The sequence below is a fragment of the Theobroma cacao genome, chromosome 1 (assembly GCF_000208745.1).
Source record: "Theobroma cacao cultivar B97-61/B2 chromosome 1, Criollo_cocoa_genome_V2, whole genome shotgun sequence".
Taxonomy (NCBI): domain Eukaryota; kingdom Viridiplantae; phylum Streptophyta; class Magnoliopsida; order Malvales; family Malvaceae; genus Theobroma; species Theobroma cacao.
This window is the reverse complement of record NC_030850.1, coordinates 33,315,276-33,341,161: the sequence shown is the minus strand read 5'-3', so window position 1 is coordinate 33,341,161 and position 25,886 is coordinate 33,315,276. Positions and strand designations below refer to the sequence as shown.

The 25,886-nt window shown below is 35.7% G+C and overlaps 3 protein-coding genes across 4 annotated transcripts; 1 reads left to right on the top strand and 2 right to left on the bottom strand.

The window, feature by feature from the left end:
• Positions 7,971-10,178, top strand: LOC18613923 (cytochrome P450 78A9). The gene is made up of 2 exons (XM_007051407.2): positions 7,971-9,043; positions 9,254-10,178. The coding sequence occupies exons 1-2, from the start codon at positions 8,069-8,071 to the stop codon at positions 9,884-9,886; spliced, it is 1,608 nt and encodes a 535-aa protein (XP_007051469.2). The 5' UTR covers positions 7,971-8,068; the 3' UTR covers positions 9,887-10,178.
• LOC18613922 (cytochrome b5) lies at positions 16,871-18,535 on the bottom strand. Its single transcript, XM_007051406.2, has 4 exons — positions 18,380-18,535; positions 18,165-18,259; positions 17,400-17,466; positions 16,871-17,287 (listed from the first exon to the last, which is right to left on the bottom strand). The coding sequence occupies exons 2-4, from the start codon at positions 18,249-18,251 to the stop codon at positions 17,025-17,027; spliced, it is 417 nt and encodes a 138-aa protein (XP_007051468.2). The 5' UTR covers positions 18,252-18,259; positions 18,380-18,535; the 3' UTR covers positions 16,871-17,024.
• On the bottom strand, positions 20,285-23,846 carry LOC18613921 (uncharacterized membrane protein At1g16860). Of its 2 annotated transcripts, none has more exons than XM_007051405.2 (4): positions 23,417-23,846; positions 22,663-22,818; positions 20,858-21,069; positions 20,285-20,778 (listed from the first exon to the last, which is right to left on the bottom strand). In XM_007051405.2, the coding sequence occupies exons 1-4, from the start codon at positions 23,813-23,815 to the stop codon at positions 20,769-20,771; spliced, it is 777 nt and encodes a 258-aa protein (XP_007051467.1). In that variant the 5' UTR covers positions 23,816-23,846; the 3' UTR covers positions 20,285-20,768. The 2 variants fall into 2 exon arrangements, with proteins under 2 accessions (XP_007051467.1, XP_007051466.1); XM_007051404.2 differs by having other exon boundaries at positions 20,285-20,758.

The following is a 25,886-nucleotide window of genomic DNA, read 5'->3' as shown; positions in this document are numbered from 1 at the left end:
AATGCCACTTGCCTGTCTAAAACTCAAGTGAAAAGGGGGGGTCAGAGGACTCCATCACATTTCATTTTCACTCCTCTATAAGGTGCAAGAAGAAAAGATTATATGCCAATGGCCATTACCTACCTCTTTTGAACAAACTTTTGAATTCAAAAATCAAAACGAGTTAAGTGACTTTCCAAGTTGACTACCCTTTGTTTTTTAATTGACTTCTCAGTCAACACAACTCTGCCCAGCTAATTTCCTTCTGTCTGAAAAGGAAACAATTACTATTTAAGTAATAAACTTTGTTCTATTTAGGTAATAAATAGCTACGTGCACTACCCGCAATCGGAAACTATAGGGAAGTTGGGCGTGTCTTCAATGTGATTGGCAGCGTAGGAAAGGGAGAAACCAAATCATTAATTGGTATGACACTTTGTTTCTTATGACGTTAGGGTTATTTTCAAACAAGAAATTCAAGGGGTAATGGTGTTAACCTCCCTCAAGTAATCCTATTTGCAACCTCATGGAAATCGTGTGCATAACATAAGATATAGATTGATGGTTTTTTCGATTTTGCTTATTTCATCAAATTATATGTCACAAATGACGGGTTTTGCGTGTTAAAACTATCAAAATGTGTGTATAAGCTGAAATATAATTAAAAGATGGATGATTAAGTTAGATCCCTATATATAGTCTCTGTTTTTTTAATAAGAACTTTGAGAGATTCAAATCTAATAAGATAGATAGGCAAGTTGTTGAAGAAATCTAAGAAATCTTGGAATCCCCTAATAATTCAATAATTTTCTATCTTGACTCCCATCCTCCTCTCAGGTCCCCACCTCAAAGACTTGGTTATTTCCAAAGCCCTTTCAGTCTCTCATCATTTCCAGCTTTGATGATTTAGCAAAAGATACTATACTTAGTTCAGGAATATAAAAATGGATTGGATCAATATAGCTTAAACAAAAATGATTGTAACATTTTGAATAGATTACAACAAAGGTATGATTCTAATGCAGGCAAAAACAAAGTCCTGCTATCATCATTTGTTAGTAATTATGAGCCTTGATACGGATTTAAATCTAAAACAAACAGTTAATTAGATTCATAACAATGTAGTAATACCATCCGTTTTATTATTGATTTATTTATTTGGACTGATGTAAAGTGTGATATGATGATTTAGAGAGGAGCATGAATTCGGGCATATGCCATGTCTAGGTAGATATATATATATAGATGAAACTTCAATTGAGTTGTTCAGCACCAACCAATTTTAATAATTGTTAATAAAGAGAAGGGCAAAGATTATAGAAGACTTATTCTTCTTCTTCTACTTATTATTATTATTATCATTATGTTCTTCTCAAAAGAGGTCTAGATCCTGAGCATGGGCTGCGAATACAAAGCTTGCAAGTTGCATTAGGTGTATGAAAAATGAAACTATGGAAAAAAAAAAAAGAGATTCTGCCTCGAATCAAATCTTCAGAGTAAGAAGGAATAAGAGCTCATCAAAAACTTCTGCTTTTGTTGTTTATCCAATTGAGTTGGTCTGCACTTTGTTATGCACTCACCATTTCCCTCAAGTACTGATCACTCTACCGGTGCTCTATTGAAGTACTAGTACCCTTCCTTTATGATATTTTAATATGTTTGCCCCTTTATATCCTTTAATTTATGTTGACAAGATCATTTATCGATGCGGAAAAATCTTTTAGACATGCCGATCTTAATCCAAATGAAACAAGTCATAAGTATTATGTAATGATACAATAAAGGTATGTATTCTCAAGTTTTTCTTGAACCTGTTCTTTTTTGTAGGTGATTTTAAAGACATATATTTCATATAAACTTAATGCATTCAAAATTTATTTTTGGAATATTTTTCACAAGAATCGAATTTTGATTGATAATATACTTTTTTATTCTTAATTGAATTAACCCACGTCGGTTATAATTTTTTATATAAATAATAATTAATTTGAATTGATAAAAAAATTACGTATTTCGTGGTTAAATCTTGAAATACATATACAATTTCAGTTGACTAATGCATGTTATGGTTTGGCAGCTTTGATATTGATCGTGAAACATGGAGCTTTAACATGATATGATTCCTTTCTATATGGGCAGAGAAATTGTCAAAGGGACAAATATTTTTCCAATATAACAATCATAAATATTGATAGATACAGATAAGAGGCCTGGTGATGAGTTGGGAGTTTTTTAATGGATATTTCAGGGGAAGCAAATCTAGTTGTAGGACCCAAATTTACTGCTGAATGCCTCCTGTTCAACTTTTCTCAGTCAAAAGCAGAGAAATGGCAATGGAAATGTGATCCATCAACGATTGTTCATTGTGGCCTAAAGAATCCAAAATATGAGTCTCTTGAAAGGACTATGGATTCAAAGCTGCACATATTCGTTCATCATTCAAAGATTCAAAACTCAGAAAAAGAGAAAGATAAAAAAAAAAGAAAATGGAAGTCAAGAATCTTTAGACCTTCCCCCCCACCCCCACCATGGCCAGTCAAAACGGAATTTCCCCATTACATAATGGCATCAAATCCAATCATCGTTCAGGTTTTAAAGCCACGGTGGGTTAGGCCTTAACAATCCCACTAATATATAGGCTTTTTTATGCAAATTGATATATTAAAATCTAGACAATGGGGTTCTTCTTCATTCATTTGTCGCTGAGGTTAGTGTTCTGTCTCCCATTATCTTATTCAGCTAAAAAGGTGTGGTGCTGAATTCAATATATACCTAGTTTAAATACGCTTGCTTTTGATTTCCAAGGACTGAACAGGATAAACCCAAGTTGGTAAACCTTTCCCCCCCTCTCTTTTTGTTACTTATAGGGAGAGAGTTTCTGTTTATTTTTTCTGTCAAAAGATGATGTAAAATGAAGGCATAGTTTTCGAGTCTGACTTAGGACTGAGTTGGTACAAAATCTATGCTAAAGATGATGTAACTGCAGACATAATCTCATGTTTGACTACAACATAAAGAAAAAAAAAATACAAGCAGATAATCCTGATAAACAAATCTCGTGTCTGTTTGTAAAATTTAATTCGAGGAAAAGGTTTTCAACTTGAGCAGGTTTTTCCACGCCAAAGACGAAAGCACAAAAGAGCAAATGGAGGAAAAAACCCATGGAAGGTTGAAACACTTTTCTTCTAATAAACCTTCCCCCGTTCTGTACTCCAAAGAATTTAAGCAACTACAGAAAATAACGACAAAGGGTGATGGATGTGGCTCTGCATCCATTACGCAATTACGATTAGTTTATGTTAGTCTTAAATGTGTCTAAACGAACAAGGTTGAACGAACCTGCAAATGCTTAGGTCACAGTTTGGCAAAGCAACCTTAAATTCCAAGAAATTAAAGTAACCATGATGTGCAAAAATGCAGACCAAGGAGAAGAAGAAGCACCAGATTCTGCCACCAAGAGGAGGCTCAGAATTATTGTTTGAAGCCTTGGGGCTGAACTTAGCTGGCAGCTGAAAAGTTTCACTGTTGCGTATTCAATAAAATTTTAGAATATGCAATTCAATTTTGAGTGATCCTTGGCTGCTCTTCCTTCCAATTTGATATTGATTTTCCTCGCAATTATGCGTTAATTTGGACAGCATCCCATTCCTCAACCCAATATTGATATTTTATATTTGCTCTGCTAAACGCCTATATTATATGTTAAAATTACATAATCTAGAAAGTTTCTTTATTTTTAGGAATAGCAAGTATATAAAAGTAATCCCAAGAATTAATCTTGGATTTGAATTCATAAGGATTTCTGTATTCAAGAAAAGAAAAGCTACAACTTAATCCATACCTTTGCAAGTAATTTAATGATTTCTGGTCTCCTATCATATAAATAGATACTTTCTGATAAATAGTACTAATCTTTTTGGTCAAAACACAAACTGGCAATCTGCATTTCCGTTTGAATTTCAAAAGAACCATTCAAAGTACAAGCATACAAATCAAAGAAATTAATGTTTAATTACATATGTCGTGTTCTATAGGTTACTACCATTAAAAAAAACAGGAAAAAGAAAAGAAAGGAATATATTGAGGACATATCTTTACATTACATGACATCAATGCTAAGTATACCCATCCTTGGATTCTCTAATAGCGCCTGCATTTATTGATAGAAATGATCAGGGAGTTGATTCCCAGTTGCACCAATGTTCAATTCCTTTCTCTTTCTTTCCTTTCATTTTAGTTCTTGTCATGATAAAGGGGTGAAGAAGATTAGAGCAGAGATACAATCAAATATCTCCAAACTGCAGATTCCTCCCACCCTCACCCACTCCTTCCCCTCGTGCTCTCATGACAGAATTTTATATATTTTTATATATAATACCACAGCCACTCAATTTTGTTGTCTTACGACACACGATAGGAAGTTTCTTTGTACAGCAACAGTTTGTCGGTATGGGTTTGTAATTGGACAGAGATTCAAAGTTCAAACACAGTCAACAGGCTTGCTCTCTGATTATTACTAATATGACAAAAAATAATTAATTAATTAATTTGTAGGTTAAGCAATGGTTAACTTGTTGGCGAGCTGCAACTTAAATTTCCTAGCGTTTCAGGTAATTTGTCAGTCTCGCCATGACAGCAGTCGCTTTGAAAGCCCGCCAGACATTGGCATCTTGGCAAAAGATTCGGAGTTCGCCTGATTTGTTGGTCAGACGTAAAATAAAGATGTATGTTCTTGGTGTTGTCTTGTGAGGTTTTGGCAGGGGACTGATTAAAATAAAAAGAACAAATCAACGACACCATGGGGAAGCTTCTTTGAAGCTTGTTTGGTGTTTCTCCCCTATGAGGGCAACAAGAAGAATAGGTATATATGATTTGGTTAGGGTCTCCACTTTAATATATTCAAAGGAGCTTTGGTGGGAGATATGAGGCTTGCTTTTTCTGATTTACAATCGTACTTGCCCTTAATCATGCTTAAAAAGTATGTTTTTCTCTTTGCATAAATTAAAATATTCCCATGTTTAAGGTTCCTTTATGTTGAAGAGGCTACCTAGCTAGCTAGCTGTACATATATAATACATAATTAATTATATGGGTATTACAGTTTAATCAAATGGGATGATTGCGCAATCTATAGTTCATATGGAAGTAATCCAATGATTCGATCGGTAGGGGTCCTCCAAAAATGAGTAAATTTCCTTGAAGTGATATTTTTAGAGTTTTGATTATTTGTTACTATTCAGGAAAAGAAAAAGGATTCCCAAGATTTCCATCTTTTCCTTTTTCTTTTTTGATGACCCGCATGAATCTGGTGCTTCACCTAAAGCATACGAACTTTGAGAAGACATTGGGTGATTAGTACACCTATTAACAATAATCTGCAAGATTAGTCTTTTTTTAATCCCCCCCCCCCCTTCCTTTTTGTTTTGCAGCTATCTCCCACAATTTGCAAGTCTTTTCATTATTATTATTATTATTATTATGACCATTTAGTGGTGGGTCAACTTGAGTCAAGTGAAGTGTCCTCGTCTTGCAAATGGATTTTGTTTAATTTGATAACAATTGCGTTCAAAGAGAATCCCTTGTGAGTTTTCTTATAGGGTAATGGGCACATTCCACCTTTCTTTAATGGGGATTGCTAAAATTTAGATCAATCCAAACTGTTTTCTCCCAAATACATTAAACAAAACATGTTAGATTGTAGGCGCATCTTCCTTGCTTTATTCACTACGTACCAACACTAGAGCTTATCTTGTGGTCATATTTTTGAAGATATGAATTTTATAAATTCTTTTTCTTTTTATGTTGATATCTATTGAAACTTAAATTAGACAGCCAAAAAACCCTCTCTTTTTTTAATTTCTTAAATTCCATCACCTGATTTCAAGATTTGAATCTGAAATTTAAGTCTATGATAAGCCCTTGCATCAAGGATAAGTTATCAAAATTCTTGAACCCACTAAATTTCATATATTTGAATCCTGTTTTCTCTTACTTCCCTTCAATTTTGTATTTGATTTTAAATTCCAAGACTAATTCCTAATTACATAAAAATATTCAAATTTCCGATGTGTTCAATTGATGATGACAAACAATAATTAAGACATTAAAAATTTTAAAATGTTCTAAAACAAACTTTTATTTTTCCTTTTGTAGCCTTAACGTTTCAACTAATTACCAACATGATGGTCGACTTCGTAACTAAAAAAAGCCTAATCAACTTGATTCCAAGAACTTTACCCATTGTCTTAAAAAACACACACACACACACATGAAGCTTACATTAATGTTGACTAAGGTTTGGTCTTCGGTCTCGGTCTTGGTCTTGCCCTTTCAAGCCAACTCATAATTCTGATAACTCCAAAATTTTGACTACCCAGTTGCTTTCAGGCCAACAATATCAACGGTCAGGGATTGCTCATACCGAAAATTCACAATCTAAGCCGTTGAACCACTACCAACAAGCACTAACACGTCGACAGATGTGGGTCCCAATCAAATTAGCTTTCCGTTTTACGCTGTCCCGAGGCCGCAGCATATCATTCCAAGTGTGACGGGTTAAATTTTAGTTGACGATTATACCCATGTAGTGTTGCCCCATAGAAGTCACAATTGCGGAACAAAGGATGGGCGTTAAAGGGAAATGCAATATCAGTAGTGTCATAAAAAGGGCATTTCATCATTCTCTTTAACCCCAAGTGCAGGCCACGTGTGCGGGATTGGTGTTCAAAAGAGCCAGAAACTTCGATACGCGAGTAGCAGGAGTTGTCACATCATCTGCATAGAAATTGCATGAAACGTACACGTGTCAAGAGGCAGGCAATGGTTCACATACGGTTTTTGGTGTTTTGCGAAGGGATTCAGATATGGCATATTTAAGCCATGCTGGCTGCTGGGTGTCGTTTATTTTCACATTTTTACGCCTAAAAGCAGTGTATGGGAAGAGGGCATGGGTGCATGGGTCTCATGTGCATCCGTTGCTAAGCCTCCCGACAGTATCCGTCCACACGACCCCCTCGTGTCATTCATTGGAACCCTGAAATTTTTAACGCCACACCTCATGTTAACTTGTCCCAGGAAATTTTCTTCTCCACGCGCCACTCCTCGAGCTTCTCGCTCACACCTACTTAGTAGCCTGGTAGGCTGGTAGCTCAGCCTATAATTCTCGTTAATTTTCAATATATCAGTTTATTAGAAGAAAATTTTTGTGGTTTTTATGTCCATAGAGTTGGCAGGCATGCTAATTAATTATTGAACTTTTTCTTTATTTTTCTAGCAACCTCAACTGAGGAAAAATGAAAGTTATACATAAAAAGGATATTCCTTGGAACATTTCTTGGTTGGGAATAAAAAGAAAAAAGGATTGTAGAAATTTTTTGAAAGTGACATTATAAAAACTAGTAATAAAGATTTTGATAATGATAAAAGAAATTGCATCATTTTGTTCATTACTTCACTCTATCAAATAAGGTCAACAAGTGAACATTCTTTTCCCCAGTTCTTTTAATAATCGATGCATCATTCAATAACAAATATATTTCCCAAATATTTTTGTGCTCTTAAAATGTCAACGTCAAGTAGAGAAAATGCTATCCGTTCACACACAAAATTGAGGCTTACTAGGCTTACAATATCGTCGTCTGGGGCTAATTTGCATAGGCAAGATGTAGGTCAACCCGATTTTTAAGCACGGGCGTGTTCATTTTGTGCGGTCGTTTTACCGACAAATAAACGTCAGCGACGAAGCACAGGATCCCAGGCCATTAGGGCGTGTTTCCACGCGCTCCAATGTCGGAGATCTCTCTTCCCAATATATCGTCATGCAATCGTGGCGGCGCAAAAAAAAAAGTTGTTTCTTATGCGCCACAGAATTCTAAAATTAATATATAAATAAAAATTTTCAGTTATAAGGCCCTATTTCTCACTATAACGGTTATTAATTTTCTCTCCGCCTAAGCCCTTTCCCCCTATATAAATAGCGGCCAGGCTCATTCGTTTACTCCCCAAAATCAAAAAGCCACCGTCCTTTATTAAATCTTGCTCTGTGCTTTTGGTGTGTACCCTTCTTTCAATTATTAGTACTACCCAAACCATGAGAAGTGACATAGAGAGTGTCTGGGTCTTTGCCCTTGCATCCAAATGCCGAGCTTTTTCTCAGGAAAACATTGCATGGTCAATTTTGATCATTGCTCTCGCCTGGCTAGCTATGACCCTAGTCTACTGGGCTCACCCTGGTGGTCCAGCTTGGGGCAAATATAGGTTCAAAAAGTGCTCATCTCTTTGGGTTGTTGCTAATAAGCAAATCCCAGGGCCTAGAGGGTTGCCTCTGATTGGCAGCATGAACCTCATGGCCAGCTCCCTGGCTCACCACCGGATTGCTGCCGCCGCTGAGACATGCAAAGCCAAGAGGCTCATGGCCTTTAGCCTTGGTGATACTCGTGTTATTGTCACGTGCAATCCCGATGTAGCGAGGGAGATTCTTAGCAGCTCTGTGTTTGCTGATCGTCCAGTGAAAGAGTCGGCTTACAGCTTGATGTTCAACAGAGCAATTGGGTTCGCTCCTTATGGAGTTTACTGGCGAACCTTGAGGAGAATCGCGGCTACGCACCTTTTCTGTCCTAAGCAAATCAAAGGTGCAGAGGATCAGCGACGCGTGATTGCCTCTGAAATGGTGGCCTTATTGGGTCACCATAGCCAAAGCTTCCGCGTACGTCAAGTGCTCAAACGAGCTTCTCTAAACAACATGATGTGTTCGATATTCGGACGAAAATATACGTTAGATTCCAATAATGAAGTCGAAGAACTTCGGGCTCTAGTCGATGAAGGATACGATTTATTGGGCACATTAAATTGGTCAGACCATCTTCCTTGGCTAGCAGATTTTGACCCTCAAAAGATCCGAGTTAGATGCTCAAAACTGGTACCTAAAGTGAACCGCTTTGTCAGCCGAATTATATCCGAACACAGGGCTCAACCAAACGGGAAAACTGGAGATTTCGTTGACGTTTTGCTCTCTCTCCAAGGTGCCGATAAATTATCGGACTCAGATATGATCGCCGTTCTTTGGGTAAGCTATCCAATAGTACTACTTGCTGTTATAATTACTGTTGCTCATATGTTTAATATTCTTTTTTTTGTCCGAAAATGTGTCTTGTTTAAGAAAGGTGTTAGAGAAATGAAGTCTACTAAATGACAAATCAAATAATACTATTTCTGATACTGAGTTTTGGGGTACTAAATACTGTCATTTGTTTACTATTAATTTGTTTTTGTGCAGGAAATGATATTCAGGGGAACTGATACGGTGGCGGTCCTCATCGAGTGGATACTAGCAAGGATTGTGCTTCATCCTGACGTTCAGTCAAGGGTCCATGATGAGCTTGACAACGTTGTGGGCACATCAAGAGCCGTGGACGAGTCTGATGTGATGAACATGATCTATCTCCCCGCTGTGATCAAGGAGGTTCTGAGGCTACATCCACCGGGCCCACTGCTCTCCTGGGCCCGCCTAGCTATCACTGATACAACTATCGATGGGTATCACGTGCCGGAGGGGACCACGGCAATGGTGAATATGTGGGCCATCACAAGGGACCCCAAAGAGTGGGCGGACCCACTTGAATTTGTGCCCGATAGATTTGTGACTAAAGAGGGTGAGGTGGAGTTTTCCGTGCTTGGATCGGACCTTAGGCTGGCTCCATTCGGTTCGGGCAGGCGCACATGCCCCGGTAAGAACTTGGGGTTGACCACCGTCAGCTTTTGGGTGGCAACCCTTTTGCACGAGTTTGAATGGCTCCCGTCCGATCAGACCACTGTTGACTTGTCCGAGGTTCTGAGGCTATCTTGCGAGATGGCTAATCCGTTGAGTGTTAAAGTTCGCCCCAGGCGTAGGATAAGCCTATCTCAGTAAGGTTATTACTGGCATTATCACATGGAAAACGAGACCTAAAAAGCAAAAAATGGAATGGAAAGACAAAAATACTAGCGGTAGTAGTTTTATGCAAGGGAGTTCACAAAACTAAACCCTTGATAATGTTGTCTTGGTCGTGTTTATTGAGTGTCAGGTTTGTAATTTTCATTTGTTTTTAACCGCTGTAAATATGGGTGAGTGACTGGGAGTAATACAAGTTTCCCAAGTATTATTACTCTCTTTCTTCTATCCTCCCCTTTTAACTGCATACTTAATTATCTGTTCTTACTTTGTTGGATGGCTCCTTAATTTTCCATGCTATACAAAATGGTTTAGACCGCTCACAATTTGCCACTCTCCAATCTTTCATATGGACATGGTCAGAGATGCATGGAGCAATGAACAAGCAGACTATAACTAATTATTAGAATGTATGTCATGGGAATGCTATAGAATATGATAAAGATTGTAAATTGATGCATAGTTTTACAAGCATATGATCACAACGTTAAAACCATGTGTTCTAATAATATGTGTTCTAATAATTTATATGATACGTATCATAAAATAAGAGAAGAGAAATTTAAAAAAAAAAAACCTAACGTCTTGGAGTTAATTCAAACTCTATTTTTTTAATTAAAAGTTCTCTGTCACTGCAAACTTAATTCTGAAATAAATTTTTTTACTTAGTCCCCTACTTCAACTAAATGTCTATGGCTCCTAAATCATAAATTAAAAGTTAACTCTAACTACTTTCCATGATTAACATGAACTTAAATAAACAACACCAAATAAACATACGACTAAAGTAATTAAATAAAATATTCATGTATTTTATATTGACATGCATAATTATCATATTTGAAAGTTTCAACACTTGATATCATGAAATTGACATAAATTACAATATCTTTGCTGCTATGGTTCATATGTATTGGAGTGTATTTCAAGAGAATCTCAATATAAATCTATCCATATTAAAATGAAAGCTGTTGCTTGAAAGAACAAATGGTCAAGCTGCCATCACCAAAGATTATAAGAATTTGTGGTCAATGTCATGGAGAATAGTTTTAAGGAGTCAACATAATATTCTTTCTGGAAACTTGTTTTTATTTGCAAAACCTCAACTGGTTATCAAAATTCGACCATTGAAATCGAAAGTTGCAGCAAGTTGATCAAAGCGATCGGGGACTCTGTGGCTCCATCTTCCCCTGTATTATCCATATATATTTTTTTCTGAGAAAAAAATGAAGTAAAATTAGAAAAAGATACCACCGTTTATCACAATTACAAATGTCCTCATTATTGATTGAAAATCTCAACAATTCCAATACTAAATGCATCGTGATCAAAATCTTGGCGTATGGTATTGAAATATACCATTTTTGTTATGTAGCCTGTTTTACTTTCTCTTTTTCGCTTTTCATAATTTTTTTTTGTCACTTGTCTTCGTCTAACTTTTTTGTCTCTTTTGTTTTTTAGTACTTTACTTGCCTTTTAAATGTTTTATTTATTTATTTTCATGAAAATTAAGATAAAGAAAATAAAACGGAGAGAGCAATCAAAGTTGGAACATATCTCTGTAAGCCAAACTTTAGAAGGAGGGAAAAGAGAGCCGCTTTCCGCAGAAATTTCACGAGTCTTTGCGTGTCAGATGGCTCTGTAGGGAAGGTGGGTGAAAAGCATTTAAAGATAATCCTCAGTCTCAGAATACTAAAAATAGCAAGGTTTAAAGTCAGAAAAACGAGGCCAAGAGTTTACCGTACCTCAGACAGCATGTACAGAAGCAAAGCTAGCTGTAATCACTCTGGCCATATATGTTTTCGTGGGGATTAAATTTTCCCAAGCAGACCAACTTGCGGGTGAGCATCAACGGTGTAATCCAGCTTGTTAGAACCTGCATGTTTGTGAACTCGGAAGAGGGCCCAGCCATGGTGGCTGGTCTCTGGTAAGAATCCAAAACATTAAATATCATGTTCCAACTTTTTAGGAAAGAAGATGAACATCGAAATCGACATTTTTAATCCCCATCATCAGATGACAGTGGAGGAGATGTCAATGTTTATAGTTTGTCCCTGACCCTTTCTTTTTTCTCTTTTTCTTTTTCATCAAATTTTTAACATCCTTTTTTTTAAATCTTAATAAAATAAATGGTTTTGGAAATTAATTATAACCTGATTGAGATCATATACATGTCATATACTATAAAATAATAATAGGGCTTAATGTGAAGTCTTCAGATTTTGTTTTTTGGTTTTAATTTCTTTTAAATATTCGTTCTTTTTATCTGGATCCAATCCAATGGGTGGACCTGACCCTAAAAGGGGCTTTCTCAGTACATGCCCAAAATCTTTTGGACCACAACAAAATCATTCCCCCTTTTAACTACTTGATAGGACAGGACAGTGAAGCCAGCTTAAAATTCTTCATTTACTTGGAATTGTAAAGCAAATTACATCAAGTCATGGATAGCACCCCCCCTAATAACTATTTATCGTCCTTTTCAAAACCATATCCCATTATTTTTTGGACTAAATTTTTTTGAAAAAAATGATTAAATTAAACATAATGGTACCATCAGAATTCTAAAATTTTCCACTTTTGGACTCCACTTGTTAACTTTAATTCAGTGAATAATTAACATAGAATTGGCTTTATGTTAGTCAAAAATAACTTATCCCATTACATTATTTAACATAGTAGTAGGTAGAACTGTTTTTATGGGGTGTTGATGACAAAGATCTCTTATATTAGCGGCAGATGTCAAAATAAAGCGTTTTGAATTTACTGAGATACAAAGGGATCAGTTCAATAGACACTGACAGTATTATTCGGAGGGAGTACAAGTGTTCAAATGACAAATTGTCGTGTCAAACAATGTGATTAAAAATTTGTTGATAACAATATGGCTATTACATCACCAATTGAAAGGGTATACGTTTAGTATGAGTCAAGTTTTGATTAATTAGTGCAAATTAATAATACTAATGGAATTGGTTTCCTTTTCATCATTTGGTTTGTTGTGAATATAATTTTGCCAAAAACTTTACCATAAAACATAGACTATAGTACATTTATTGCAAAATTTAAATATAGCAGATAGCTCTGCCTGAATCACATCATCCTAGTCATTTTTCCTTGACTGCTTGCAAGCTAGAAAAGAATCATCTTCCTCAACCTAGGAAATGCATATTGGAATCATTTCTATTAAGAGGAGAGAAATGAATATGAGTCTGATCACAAGTGTTTGGCCTTTTTGTAATGGTCCACGAGTGATGATAAGTAAGTATTAATTAAAAATTCAGAATAAACGGGTTTATTCCTGACATACCAAATTTTACAGGGCATGAGTGTAGGAGCCAGAGAAGTGGGGGCATCAACTTTGAATTATGAGAAGTATCTAACGTTGGTCCTTTCAGTCGCCTGGGGCTCATGAATTTCTTTTCTCTTAGGGGTCAGATTGGATACTCAAAACCTGAGGAAAACGCCGACAATAAAAGCAAGTTCAACAACAAAATCTTATGTGTACAACACTGATAAGTTGTTGTCGCCCATTTGGCTCTCGTGCAATTAAGACGGTTGAGAAGAACATATGGAGCCATTGACAGCGATCTGATCAATAACTCAAACCTTTCTCTTGGTGAACCTGATAAAGACTACCTACCGGTTTTTCAATATTCTAATTAACAATGCCAAAGTAGCGTCAACCATAGCCGCAAGGCCCTCTCCCCAGGCCCTTGCCCTGTATCTTTAGAGACAGAGATTGTGACCGGGAAATGAAACCAAGAACTAGAAACAAGCACAAGATGACTTCCTTTGTATCGGATAAGGAACAATTCAGCTTCAAGAGGAGATTGGAAATTCCTGGTCTTGTTCCATGTCCACTTTTCAATCTCATTTAATTAAATTTGAATTCCCCACTTGCTAATCATGATGACAAGTTTTTTCTATATTTAATCATTTGAAATTGTTAATTTCTTGGCTGATAGGTTAAAAGGATTGATCTGATAACTGGATTCTCTATTTTAAGTTCGTAGGACCACCTAAAGAGTGTTGAAACTAAGTTGAGATGCTACTACAATTTAATTTCTTTTTCTTTTCTACTTACTTTGTCAACTGCTTTTGGTCTTTAGTGATCTGTTTCAGCATGCGCTTAATTTCTTATTAATCATAGATTATGTCACCTGTTACACCAATCCGTCCTATACAAAGCATATAAAGTTGTATAAAGGAGACAGAGAAGGATTGAGGAGTTATGTCGGGCTGACAACAAAGGAACTAATGAATTATTCATCATTTATTATCAAATTATGTGTTTACAAATGATGTTGATTGCTCGGAAAAACCTAACGACACAAGTTCTGGACATGGTGAGATCATGTATTTTATGGGGTTTTTTTTTTTTTTTTTTATAAATCTATGTGTTTCCCCTGAAATTTATTTGCGATAAAGCTTCCATAGAAAAGAAAAAGATGAGGCCATCACGTCATTAACCTAATCAATCAGACCAATCATGATTTTAGTAGATAAGGATGTTAATTGTACTAATTAACCGGTTTCCTCATTGAATTTTACCTAGGCATGTATCATCATGAACTTTCCCATCTGTCTAGTTGGTGAAATTGCTTCTTCACAACATCTAATCCATCTCCCAATCCTTGAGTGCAACATATCCCAGAAATCTCGCAGACTAAATGCTCAAATAATGCAACTAACAATCCTTATAATCATCGAGCGTCGGTTTTGCAATTCACTGCAAATAAGCTTAGTTACGAAGGATGGGATGGGAGAGATATTACTATATAAAAACTATGAACAAGGTAAGTGAAAAAGGGATACTACTCTTAGACTAATCAAACCTGACAGAGTTAACATGGTTTGATTTCTTTCTTCTGCAATTAACTAAAAGCGCCAATAGAACACAGCAGTTAATGCTTGCAAGATACCACAATTTATTTAAAACTTTGGTCCCAAACCACTGTTTTTATTTGCATTTCCATTTCTCCAATCCTTGGGAGTTTTGACCCCATTAGTCGACATGTACAGACTATTGCAGTTAGCATTCTTTATTGCCCATGTGACTTGCCTAAGTTATTTTGTTTGTTTTCTACCAGTCATAAATAATTGTGGAAGGGGAGAAATAATTGGTGTTTACTGTTTTCATAATTTATCAATCTTTTGCCTGTGAAATCAATGTAGTTATCCACATAAAGAAACAGAGACCCATTTCAACCTTTTGCTTCATTTGGACACTAGAATTTCAGAGGTTAGATTAGTTTGTATTTGATATATTATAACTAAAATAAACGAATACATGAAATCGTATATGAAACGTTAATCATTTCAAATTTCACCATCCGATAAACTTCTCTTTTCAAATTCTAATTTGACCATAGCAGATATGTGTACCAGTTGTTTTGGGGTGAGAAATTCTTTTCTATAGTTGAAGGAAAAGAAAGAGAGCAATGATTTACCATCCATTTCTCCTAGCCTATTTTTGTTCTCCAGGAATATTTATTTAGTTGCCAATATCTTTCCTGGAACCCATAGTCCTCTTCTTGTTGTGTCGTTTATTTATTTGCAAATATCTCTTGCTTTCCAAGTTCCAACCAGATATCTTCCTGGCTTTTGTTAAATGTTTTCTTTCTTCAACTTGTGTTGCTCGAGTAGCATGTGCGACTTATTATTGATGCAGGTATCCGAGAAGATCCATTGGGCCAATGATGAAGATTTTAAGGTTTAGAAGGCTCGGCCTATCTCATTTCCAAGCTGTCCTATTTAGCTAAAAGAGGTGACAGATCAAGAACTTCCAGCAGAATAATCCATTATCCGCATTGATTATTACAATCAAAAACCATTTATAAACATTTCCTTTTGTGGTTTTGCACACCATAGATTTTTGTTTCTTTTATCAATTATATGTCCACATTAACATGTCGTCTACTTATTATTGATGTATTACTCAACACTTACCCAGCTATGGCTGTCTCACCAAACCTGAAACTTGTATGAGATAGTGTTAACCTAGTCAATATCTCGGGTTAACTATGCCCGGAGGAACCAAGATATTGCCACAATCACATATTGGTGGCAATTTGAACCTCTGATAGAGAAGTAAATATACTACGGAAGTTGTTTGTTCAAGCAAGTCCCATTCGGAACGTGGATATAAGAGTTACTAATCTCCACTAAGGGGGTATCATTTCGTGTTTAACATACTAGATCAGATAGGGAAAGCATTGTATCTAAACAAGGAATCCCAACATATAAAACAAAGAACGTAGAAGCAGCTCTCATGCTGGCAAATTTGTTTCTTCCTGAGAAGTTTCTGCATGACACTTTTTTGCGCTGTGCGGGATTTGGATACTTGTTGAAAGAATCAGAAATTAAGGCAGTTGATGAGGGCATGGTTTTGTTAGGTGCGGCCATCTGGATCACCTGAGGTGGCGGTATCTACTCGTGCATCAAACCGGTGAAGAGCATGCATTGCCAATTTGCCAAAGGGCAATAATAGCTGGTCACTATACATTGGAAGTGGAAGTAATCAAATTTCCAACGTGACAGAGTGATGATTTCACGATAGGACAATTAACCAATACAAATGGGTTTTTCTGGTGATGGATGGATTAGCGAGAGTAAAATATATATCACATTTCTTTTCTCCCTGTTTCAGAAAAGTGGCCCTCCTTGGTGTTGTCCTTCAGTCTTCAGCTAAAGCAAGCTTTCTTCCTCCCAACGTTTTTCCTTTCTATTTTCCTTTTCTTCTCTGGGGAGGGAATGATTAAGAGATGCCTCAGATATTTGATAATGATGAGGTTAATTGAGCGGCTTCCATCTGTACTTGTAGACTCAACGATTGTGTTTAAGAGATGCCTCAACATTTGATAATTATAAGGGTATGCGAGAGGTATCAAATTCAGATATCTGTCACTTATGTTATGCAAGAGGACTAAAAATTTAACAGAAAGGATCTCAAACAATAACAAGAGATTAAGAATGACATATGCTAAGCCATCATTATTAGCAACCAATGGTAGAAAGAGAAGTCATGAACATTACAACAAAGGCAGCTTTCACCAAGCTTTTACTGAGCAAGTTGGCTCTTTTTCAATGTTCCATGATGTAAAAAGTATGCAATCTAATCTTCCGCTTTTTCTTTTTTGCCCAAGAATTGCAAACCAAATGCTAAACCCAAGATCAAGAGGGGTACCAGCAACTGCAAAATCCTAATCAGACAGCCAGGATCATCGGGTTTATGAGTTACTGCTGATGTCTGTGCTTTGTCCTTCTTAGGTGCGGGGACTGTGGCACTGTCAATCTCACCAATGTAGTATTTTTCCATCATCTGTTTTGCATCATCACTGTGACCTACATCCTCAAAATCCTCCGTCGCATCTTTTCCTGCATATTCAGGTGTTCATATTGGTACCAAAATCCAATAAGATGAATGAACCCAAGCTAAAGAAATATGATGGGCTTGCAATGTTGGTACAAGGCATTGATATAATCTTACCGCTAGCAGCTAGCAAGACTTCATCTCCTCCAGGATGCTCCTCCAGGAATGGGGTAACATCATACACCTGATAAAATAAATTGAAAACAGAGGCAAACATGAAATGGCTGCCATCGATCATTCTTGCTGAAATTGACTTCATTCTACAATTTCAGATAGAATTATCCCATTTGGAAAGACGTGCAAAACCAGAATTCCATTTAACAATGCCATGTAAAGTCCAGCTATATTCAGCAGGTTCCAGCATGAGATCAGGTACAAAAAAACTAGCTAAGCTAACTACTCCAAAACCCTCCGGAATTTTCTTAACAGAAACAGCTTTGTTCCATATATCATGATTAGCAATGACCCTTTCTATTACCTATTATCTCAATTTCATCAGATATAAACCTTCTCCTCAGAACAAGCTTCCAATGAGTTGAATTTGGGATAAGTTTTATGTCTTATATTTCTCTTGTTCAGCACAGGATTCCAAATGAATCAAATATCTATAAAAATTTTAGTACTATAATAATTCATAAATCTCCACCTCTGCTCTATATTCAGTTTTATCCAAAAGTAGACATGCATACATACAGATCGGAAACAAGATAACCGGCAACTTGCTTGCTTCCAAAAGTTCTAATCAAAAGGGGTAAATCCGATCTTTACATTGTAGTAATTATAGAGAACACAGTTCCAAGTTAAGATAAGAAGAAAAAAATTGAAAAAAAAAAAACCCAAAGAAGGGAAACCCCAAATAATATATATAAAGAAAAATCTAACCTTTCCAGAGATCAAAAGCCAACAGCCTGTCCTTTCTTTGTTCTTTGCCACTTCTTCATAAGCAAAAACCTTTTGCCCTGAACCCATTTCTTCAACTACACAAAAGGAAAAAAAAAAACCAGCAAAACAAAGAAATTTCACAGTGATGATTAGAATAGAACTAGAGTGATTATGAGAAAACAAGAATTTTAAAGAGAGGATTTGAATATTCTTACATGTTTCAGAGGAAGTCAAAAAGGATAAAATTTGGGTTGGGGTGGGGGGCGGGGTGGGGGGTCTGTGGGTGAGCTTCGGGACCGTGCTCTCAGGGTGAAGTTACCTTTCAACAAAACAAAATAGTTGACAACTGCCGACCGTTCAGACACTAGACACGTGCTTCACACTTCCCTTTACGTTAGTACATCTTAAAGATCCCCACTAGCTTTTCTCTAGATTCTTCCTCCCCTTTCTTTTTTATCCTCTTGAACATGTTTGACGTTTAATATTTAACAATTATTCAATTTAAAATTTTCGAGTTCCAATTTTAGAATCAACTTGATTAAGATTTAAGGAATAAAAAAAATCATCTCTGTTAGAATAAAAGATTAAAAATATAAAAAATTATAAAATAATTTTATTTAATTTTACTATTGATATTCAAAAATATTAAAATTACAAATCTCGATGATATGATAAAATCTAATAATTATAAAATTAATTTATTGAATACTCACCAACGATGTTATCAAATGTTTATAGAGTTTTTTTTTTACTTTAAAATTATATAGAAGCAATTTGGAGAACAATAAAAATAAAAGTAGAGATGGAATGAAATTGATTTTATAATTTTTTATAAATTAAATAGGAAAGTTAAAAGAAAAACTCCTCTTTTTTTTGACTTGTGTAGTTCAAAAATATAGATATATTACTTATTTTATAAATATTTTGATTTATTAACATAAGGTTTAAAGTTACCTAATTGACTCATGAACTTAGGGTGGTGAAGACTATAAAAAATGGCAGTTGTTAGTTATCTATGCTTATCAAGCCGTCGTTTATCCATAGACGAAATAAACGTAGATTAGGTAATACAATTAAGAGTATTCTCTTCTTGTTGTGGCTTAGATTACTTTTTAAATAGATTGTAAAAGCATTTGAAATTAAAATCTAAGTTTATGTTCTACTTTCATGCAATTTAAAGAAAAGAAATATTGACTTCAAAGGTTTCTATTATATTACAATTAATTTTTTAAAATCTTTTTCCTTAATGGTTTTTAATATTGATTACAAAAAATTAATATGAAGTGCCATGAAAGTTGAAATATTTTTTTAATAATATTCAAAAATAAAGGAGCTTAGAGGGTAATAATACTTCTAAGAATAACACATTACAAGGAGCTTAAAGGGATTTGCTTGGGATTTTTCTTGGGCCCGGAGGGTTTAATGTGATCAAACTTGGGTTTTAAAATGTCCTAATTTTGAGTCCAAAAGCTGACGGACTGATCCATGAAGAAAATAAAATGGCCACTCCAAGGTCTAAACCTAAGCAAAAGTTGGACTATGGCCTGGGGTTGCTCGAACATATTTGTCGAGTTAAGATGTTATCCTTCATCTCAATTTCTGAGGCAAAACCACTTTGAATTGTTGTTAGGTTTTCCTGTGCGTTAAATTATTGGTTGGCATTTGGCAGTTGGTGCAGCTGAGCATTGAATTCGAAACTTTTGTTGCCCAGATTTTTATAATTCCAGAGAAGGATTCTCGTACTTTGACCGGAAAGCACTTGAACATGTCACGTTCCATTTTCCTTCGAATTATGCAGTGTGGTGGACTACCTTTTTCCCAAGACAAGTTCATGAGTAATTTGTTTTCCTAAGGTAACATTCATAAGACTTGAAAAAAATAGTCTTTACCCCTATCCTAGCCATTCGGGGATCATGATCCATGCGCCCCGGTGGTCAACAAGTGTCGAATTCAGGTAGACTGAGTGTTCTTCTATCTGATATTGGTGGTTGGCCTTCACCATCAGTGAGGCTAATTGGACGACGTTGAACAAAAAACACATCGTGAGGCCCGTTAAATACCAGTAGGAAAATAGTATAATAGACTGGATCAAGTGGATGCTGAAAGACTGAAAAATGTCATATCGAAGGCCATTTTCTGTTTTAATTAACAAAATTTCTTGGTTGCATAAGGGCAAGGACCCTAGTAATTCACCCTATATTGCCTTGTGGCAGAAGAAAATGTAGCTGAAAGTGGTTGAACTATATAAAATAGGATGGGATTAGGACCATTTTACCAGACAGTATATGTTACAACTGAAAGAAGCATTTTCAGAAGAAATTAGCTTTATCATCCAAGATCTCCGAGGCTTAACGTAAATATATTCCTACAAATATGTCAGACGCTACTGTTCTGGGTGTTGAATGGAATTCAGGTCAAGTGTAGGTTTAGTATCTGGTATCCCCAGGATCAGCCCATCAACATCAACCGGAAGAAGCAACCTTCGCCACAAGCACCCTGTAGAGATGATCTCTGGTGGCTGAACAATCATTAGAATATCATTACTTTTGTGCAACATTCCTATTATGGAGACAGTGCTGCCTTCCTGTACATACCTGCCAAAACTCATTCAAATCTGCAGTTTATAAGTGTTAAAGTAAGCATGGGCAAAAGCAGCTAGAAATTTAAGCTCCTGGTTGTATAAGCAAAGTTACCCTTCTTCCAGACGTAGTAGACGGGCTTCTGCAGAAAGGTTTTTGTCTCTTAACCAATTGCTCAGGTGAGGAGATAGAGTTCTGCATTGTTTTGTAGTATTGACAAGTTCGCTCTCAATGATCAAGGGCATAACTTCACAACCAGAACCAGCTTTTACAACAGCTCTGACTCCAGACTTCTGATCGGTTATATAGAAGTCTGTAGAAAACCTCTGTCATGCAAAAAAGTCAAGCAAAATAAAGTAAAAACCTCTACAAAAATATTTCTATTTCCATAAATAGCATATTTTCCAGATTCAAACTCATAGAAACTTAAAGACAGAGAATATGGATGGGTTTGAAACAATAACCCGTAAGTTTGACAGGCTAAATCCACATGTAAATTTTATCATGTATAAAATTGGAATATAACATATCATCATAAACCAAAAAGTGGTTTTCACATCCATAAATCAAAATTAGGGTTCAATCATGTTTAGTCCAAAATTCTGCATTAGATGTCTCAGGCAATATAAAGAATTTCAGAACCTTTTGAAATGTTTGCATACTAAAGACAGAATGAACAACATCATTGCAACAGATTTTACATTGATCATGTGACAGTTAACGATTCCTCACAATTTTGAAAAAGCGAGGAATTAATTAGGTGGTATAAGAGAAAGAACTACTGGATCGCAGCACCTACCATATCTAGCAATTAGGAATTAGGACAATAGGAAATCAGAAAATGATAAATTTTATCCTTAGTTCTAGAAGGTAATTGAATTGCAAGACATGTTTAATAGGCTTGAACAGCAGAGACAAAGAGTGAGCAAGAATGTGTTAGAGAAAGAAGTCAGTAAATATTGAAGGTTAACAAGCAAGCAGCTTTATACTAATTATTATAATCAAGAATAAAATTCTGAAAGAACAGATGTTATGGGAGATGCAGGTGAAGTTGGGTTGATCAAGTTTTCCCACCTCATTATTCTGCTATATATTTAGAGAATGAGCTTGATACAGAAATGAATACGATACAAATCAATGGTAATCTGGCCTCAACCCTATGGACTCCCCCTTGTAGACATGTAGATTTGGAAAAATATTTAAGCACCAAATACATGACACCTATAGCACATATTTAGCTATTACCTATAACTGGGGGTTATCTGATGTCAATTAAAACTAGGTGATCTTAAAATATACTCTAGTTAATCGATGAGTTCCAAAGTAATAAAAAGCAGAGCTCTTAGTCTTCAAAATTTAGCTGCATTGTATGCTTCAAGACTGTGAGCAGAAGAAAACAACACAACATCAGGACAATTGGACCAAGGATGTAGAAATGATAGTAGCAAGAATGTAAAGTGCATTGAATAGATGATCTCTGGGAATATGCAGTGGTATTAATGGGAACCAAAAGTGAGCCTGGTAAAATGAAGAGACATTGTTCTACTGAAGTTCATTAGGCAGTTGTGATAATGAGAGGAAATAAATAGAAAAGCAGATGACGCAGCGTTGAATATAGTTACAAATATCTAACAGAAGATATCATTGTCATTAGAACCCAACGTCAAAATGGAGTGATGAAGCTTATGGAGGTTGGCAGGAATTGACATTAGAGCATTATGTCTAAATGGGTATTACAAATTTCTAAACTTTGTAGTGACACACAAGCAGGGAACGTTGATTGAATGTCATCACCACTATCAAAGCTAAAATCTAGCACAATTAACCAGTGAAACAAAATGGCATCAGTTTCAACCTCAAGTCAATTCAATAAGAAGAATATGGCAGAAGTCAGCCCTTTAGCGATATGACTTACACACCTCACAGTATGCTAGGTTCCACTGAAAGCAAGATCTATTAACGTTAACCGGCTTCAGACCAAACTGTCCATATTCATACAAAAGAGTAGATGCATAGATACATCTGGCAACCCTTTCATATGAAGTTTCCAGAGAGTGACTTCCACATGATGCTACCTGAAATTATCAACAATGAAAGAGAAAAAAGTAAGCAAAAAAAAGAATGCACGAAAAAGCAACAGTAAATACTTATTGAACATATAGGAGTCGGTGATTAGTCACAGACAGGTGGATTGATATAAAAAGGGCATAATCATTTATACAGTTTCAACTCTTAACAGCATCAAGCATATCAGTGCATTTTCATGAAGGTCTAATTATCACTCTATTCAAAGGGAAAAAGGAGATCATCTTAGTAAAAGAAGAAAATTTGTGCCAACTGTGCATTTAGATGAAAAAGAAAAGAATTAATTATTGAACACTACTATCAGTAGTCATCAACCAATTAAATTTATAAACGTTACAATCCACATTTATCATAAGATGAGAATTTTTTTAAAAAAAAATAAAAAACTGATTATATCACCAAAAGCCTCAGCTTTAAACAACACAAAGAAGTCACATTTTCATTCTGTTTCTCCACAACCCAAGTGCTCAATGCTCAACAAAATGTCATAAACAAATGGATCCCAGGAAAAATTACAAGAAACCCACAAATTATAACAAACAAAAGACAGTAAAAAAAGGAAACTTTGGAAAGGGTATATGATAGTACCCCAGTGATCTTAACAAGCTGTCCTTGACGTGCAAGTCGAAGATCAGAATCAGGGAAAGAGTTAAGGAAGAAACCAAAAGCAGCTTTGTTATGATGTCTCCAGTTAACAGCATTCCAAGCCAAGAAAGAAGCAACCAAAGCAGAGAGAAAGAGGAAAGAGAGAAGAAAAGCAGCGTTGTGGACCACGACAAGAATGAAGATGGAGACAGACAGACCAATGAAGAAAAGAGTTACGAGAATGTAAAGAGCTAAGCTTGGTATGGGTTTGCAACTGTAGCTACTTTGCTGCTCTCTTACAGCTGCATTGGAGAGGTCGTTCATCACTCTTTTCTTTCCCTTTGTTTCCTCAAAAGGAGGAAGACACCGTGGGGTTGAGCTCGTTGAAACTCCAAAATGCATATTTGGGAGAGCTTTTCGGTGGAGAAATAGACAGGCAAAAGGTGTAGCGTTCTGTTCTGAGTTAAGTTGGGCCACGGTCTTAAAACTCTTTTAAGGACTAGGGTCCAGCCCAAAGGAAATTAGTGATCTTAGTTATGACCTTATTGCAAGAACTCAGCATCCCGTGTTTTGTTATTGTAAATGTCTGAATTTGGATTTTTTTATTAAATAATAAAGCAATGGAAAAACTCTATCATTCTGAACACCAAACAAGGTAATGCTAATGGTGAAACCAGGTACAGACCCCAAGGATTCCTCCCTGAACTCAGAATGTATGGTCTCCATCATCCAAGACATAACAAAAAGAATCCCAGGTCTGGTCTAAATTCCTCTGATTCATTAATTGCCACCTTCAACTTACACCATTGATAAGAAAATAAAAAATTATGTTCCCCCTTCATTTTCTCTTTCAGCAACCAATTACATAACAGAGTAGCACTGTATATCTTTTGCTATCAATTTGACTCTTAGATACACGGAATCTCAAACATAGAGTGTCCATTTCTTCACTCTTTGTTTTGGTCACCAAGATAACTCAAGTGAAAGAAAGGAAGAAAAGAAAGGTTTATCTGTAATGAAACTGAGAAAAAGAAGATAAAACCATAACAGAGCAGGAGATATCACATACTGCTCTAAAAGGGAGAAGAAAAATCAGAGAACAAAAGAGAGGAAAACTTTTGATATAAACGATGCTTTTAATTCAACAAGAACCAAAAATATTTATACAAGCTGTACAAGGTTAACAACTGTTAATATAAAGGGACAAGTGTTATTAACCAAACCATGCACAAAGACAACTCATAAGCAGGTGTGGCTCAATACTTTGAAAGGTTTAAAGCGATTAAATATTTAAGTGAGGTCCTTATTAAGAAAAAAATTAAACGAGGTTTTTTTATTGAAATTAAAAAAATTTACCATTAGTTGGAGATCATTAAAAACATATTACATTCATTGAAAATAGAAAAAAATAATTGAGAATTATTAGCATTATGGGAATTGAGAAGTGATAAAAAATAAAAACTTATTAAACACATAATTGAAAAAGTGAGAGAATATGTAATTTTATTAATTATTTTGACCTTTACATAAGTGAGGGAGTGAGATAAATAGTTGAGAATTAATAAAAAGTAGGAAGTGAAAGAAAATAAATATTTACTAGACACTTAATTCAAGAAATATTTTGTTAATTATTTTAATTTATATATATATTTAATATAATTAATTATATTATATAAAATTATGGAGCTTATAAAATTATGAGGCCTAAAGCAAGGCTTTACTAGTTTTATGCTAAAGTCGGCCCTGCTCATAAGCACCGGTATTACACTCTCAATAACCAATACAATGAAGCAAAATACATAATAAACAAAAGATTATAGTCAATGCATGCTTTAACTCTAACACTCCTCCCTAAAGCCTGCATCAACAACACACAATTTGGCTCTTAAATCTTCAAACTTGAACATAGGCAGAGTCTTAGTCATGATATCTACTAGCTGATACAATGAAAAGCAGTATTCAAAAATAATCTCACCATTTCTTTCAGCTTCCCTGATAGCATGGAACTTTACCTTTATGTGCTTACTCTTGCCATGAAACATTAGATTTTTGTTGGTGGCAATTGCAGACTTGCTGTCAACCAAGATACTCGTTGGAATCATTTGCATAAAGGTTAAGTCCTTTAAAACTTTTCTTAACCAAAGAGGTTTGTTTGTTGTAGCATTGGTAAATATGTGCTCTGCTTCAGCAGATGACTATGTGTCGTAACATGCGGGTCCGGGAACCCGTCCGCCAGACGCGGGCAAAAATTAAATATGTGTGGGTGTGGGAGTCGCCACCAACCTTTTTTATCTAGGTGTGATTGACCACCTATTAAATTTTTTCTATTCGACAAAGTCCTAAATTGATTTTAAGTCCATCGAAAGAACGAGAACTGATCCACATTTTTAGAGATGGGTTCAGGAGTGCGGTTACGCACGGAGAAGGGTTAGCACCTCCGTGACGCCCGTTCCACGAACGGTACCATTTAATC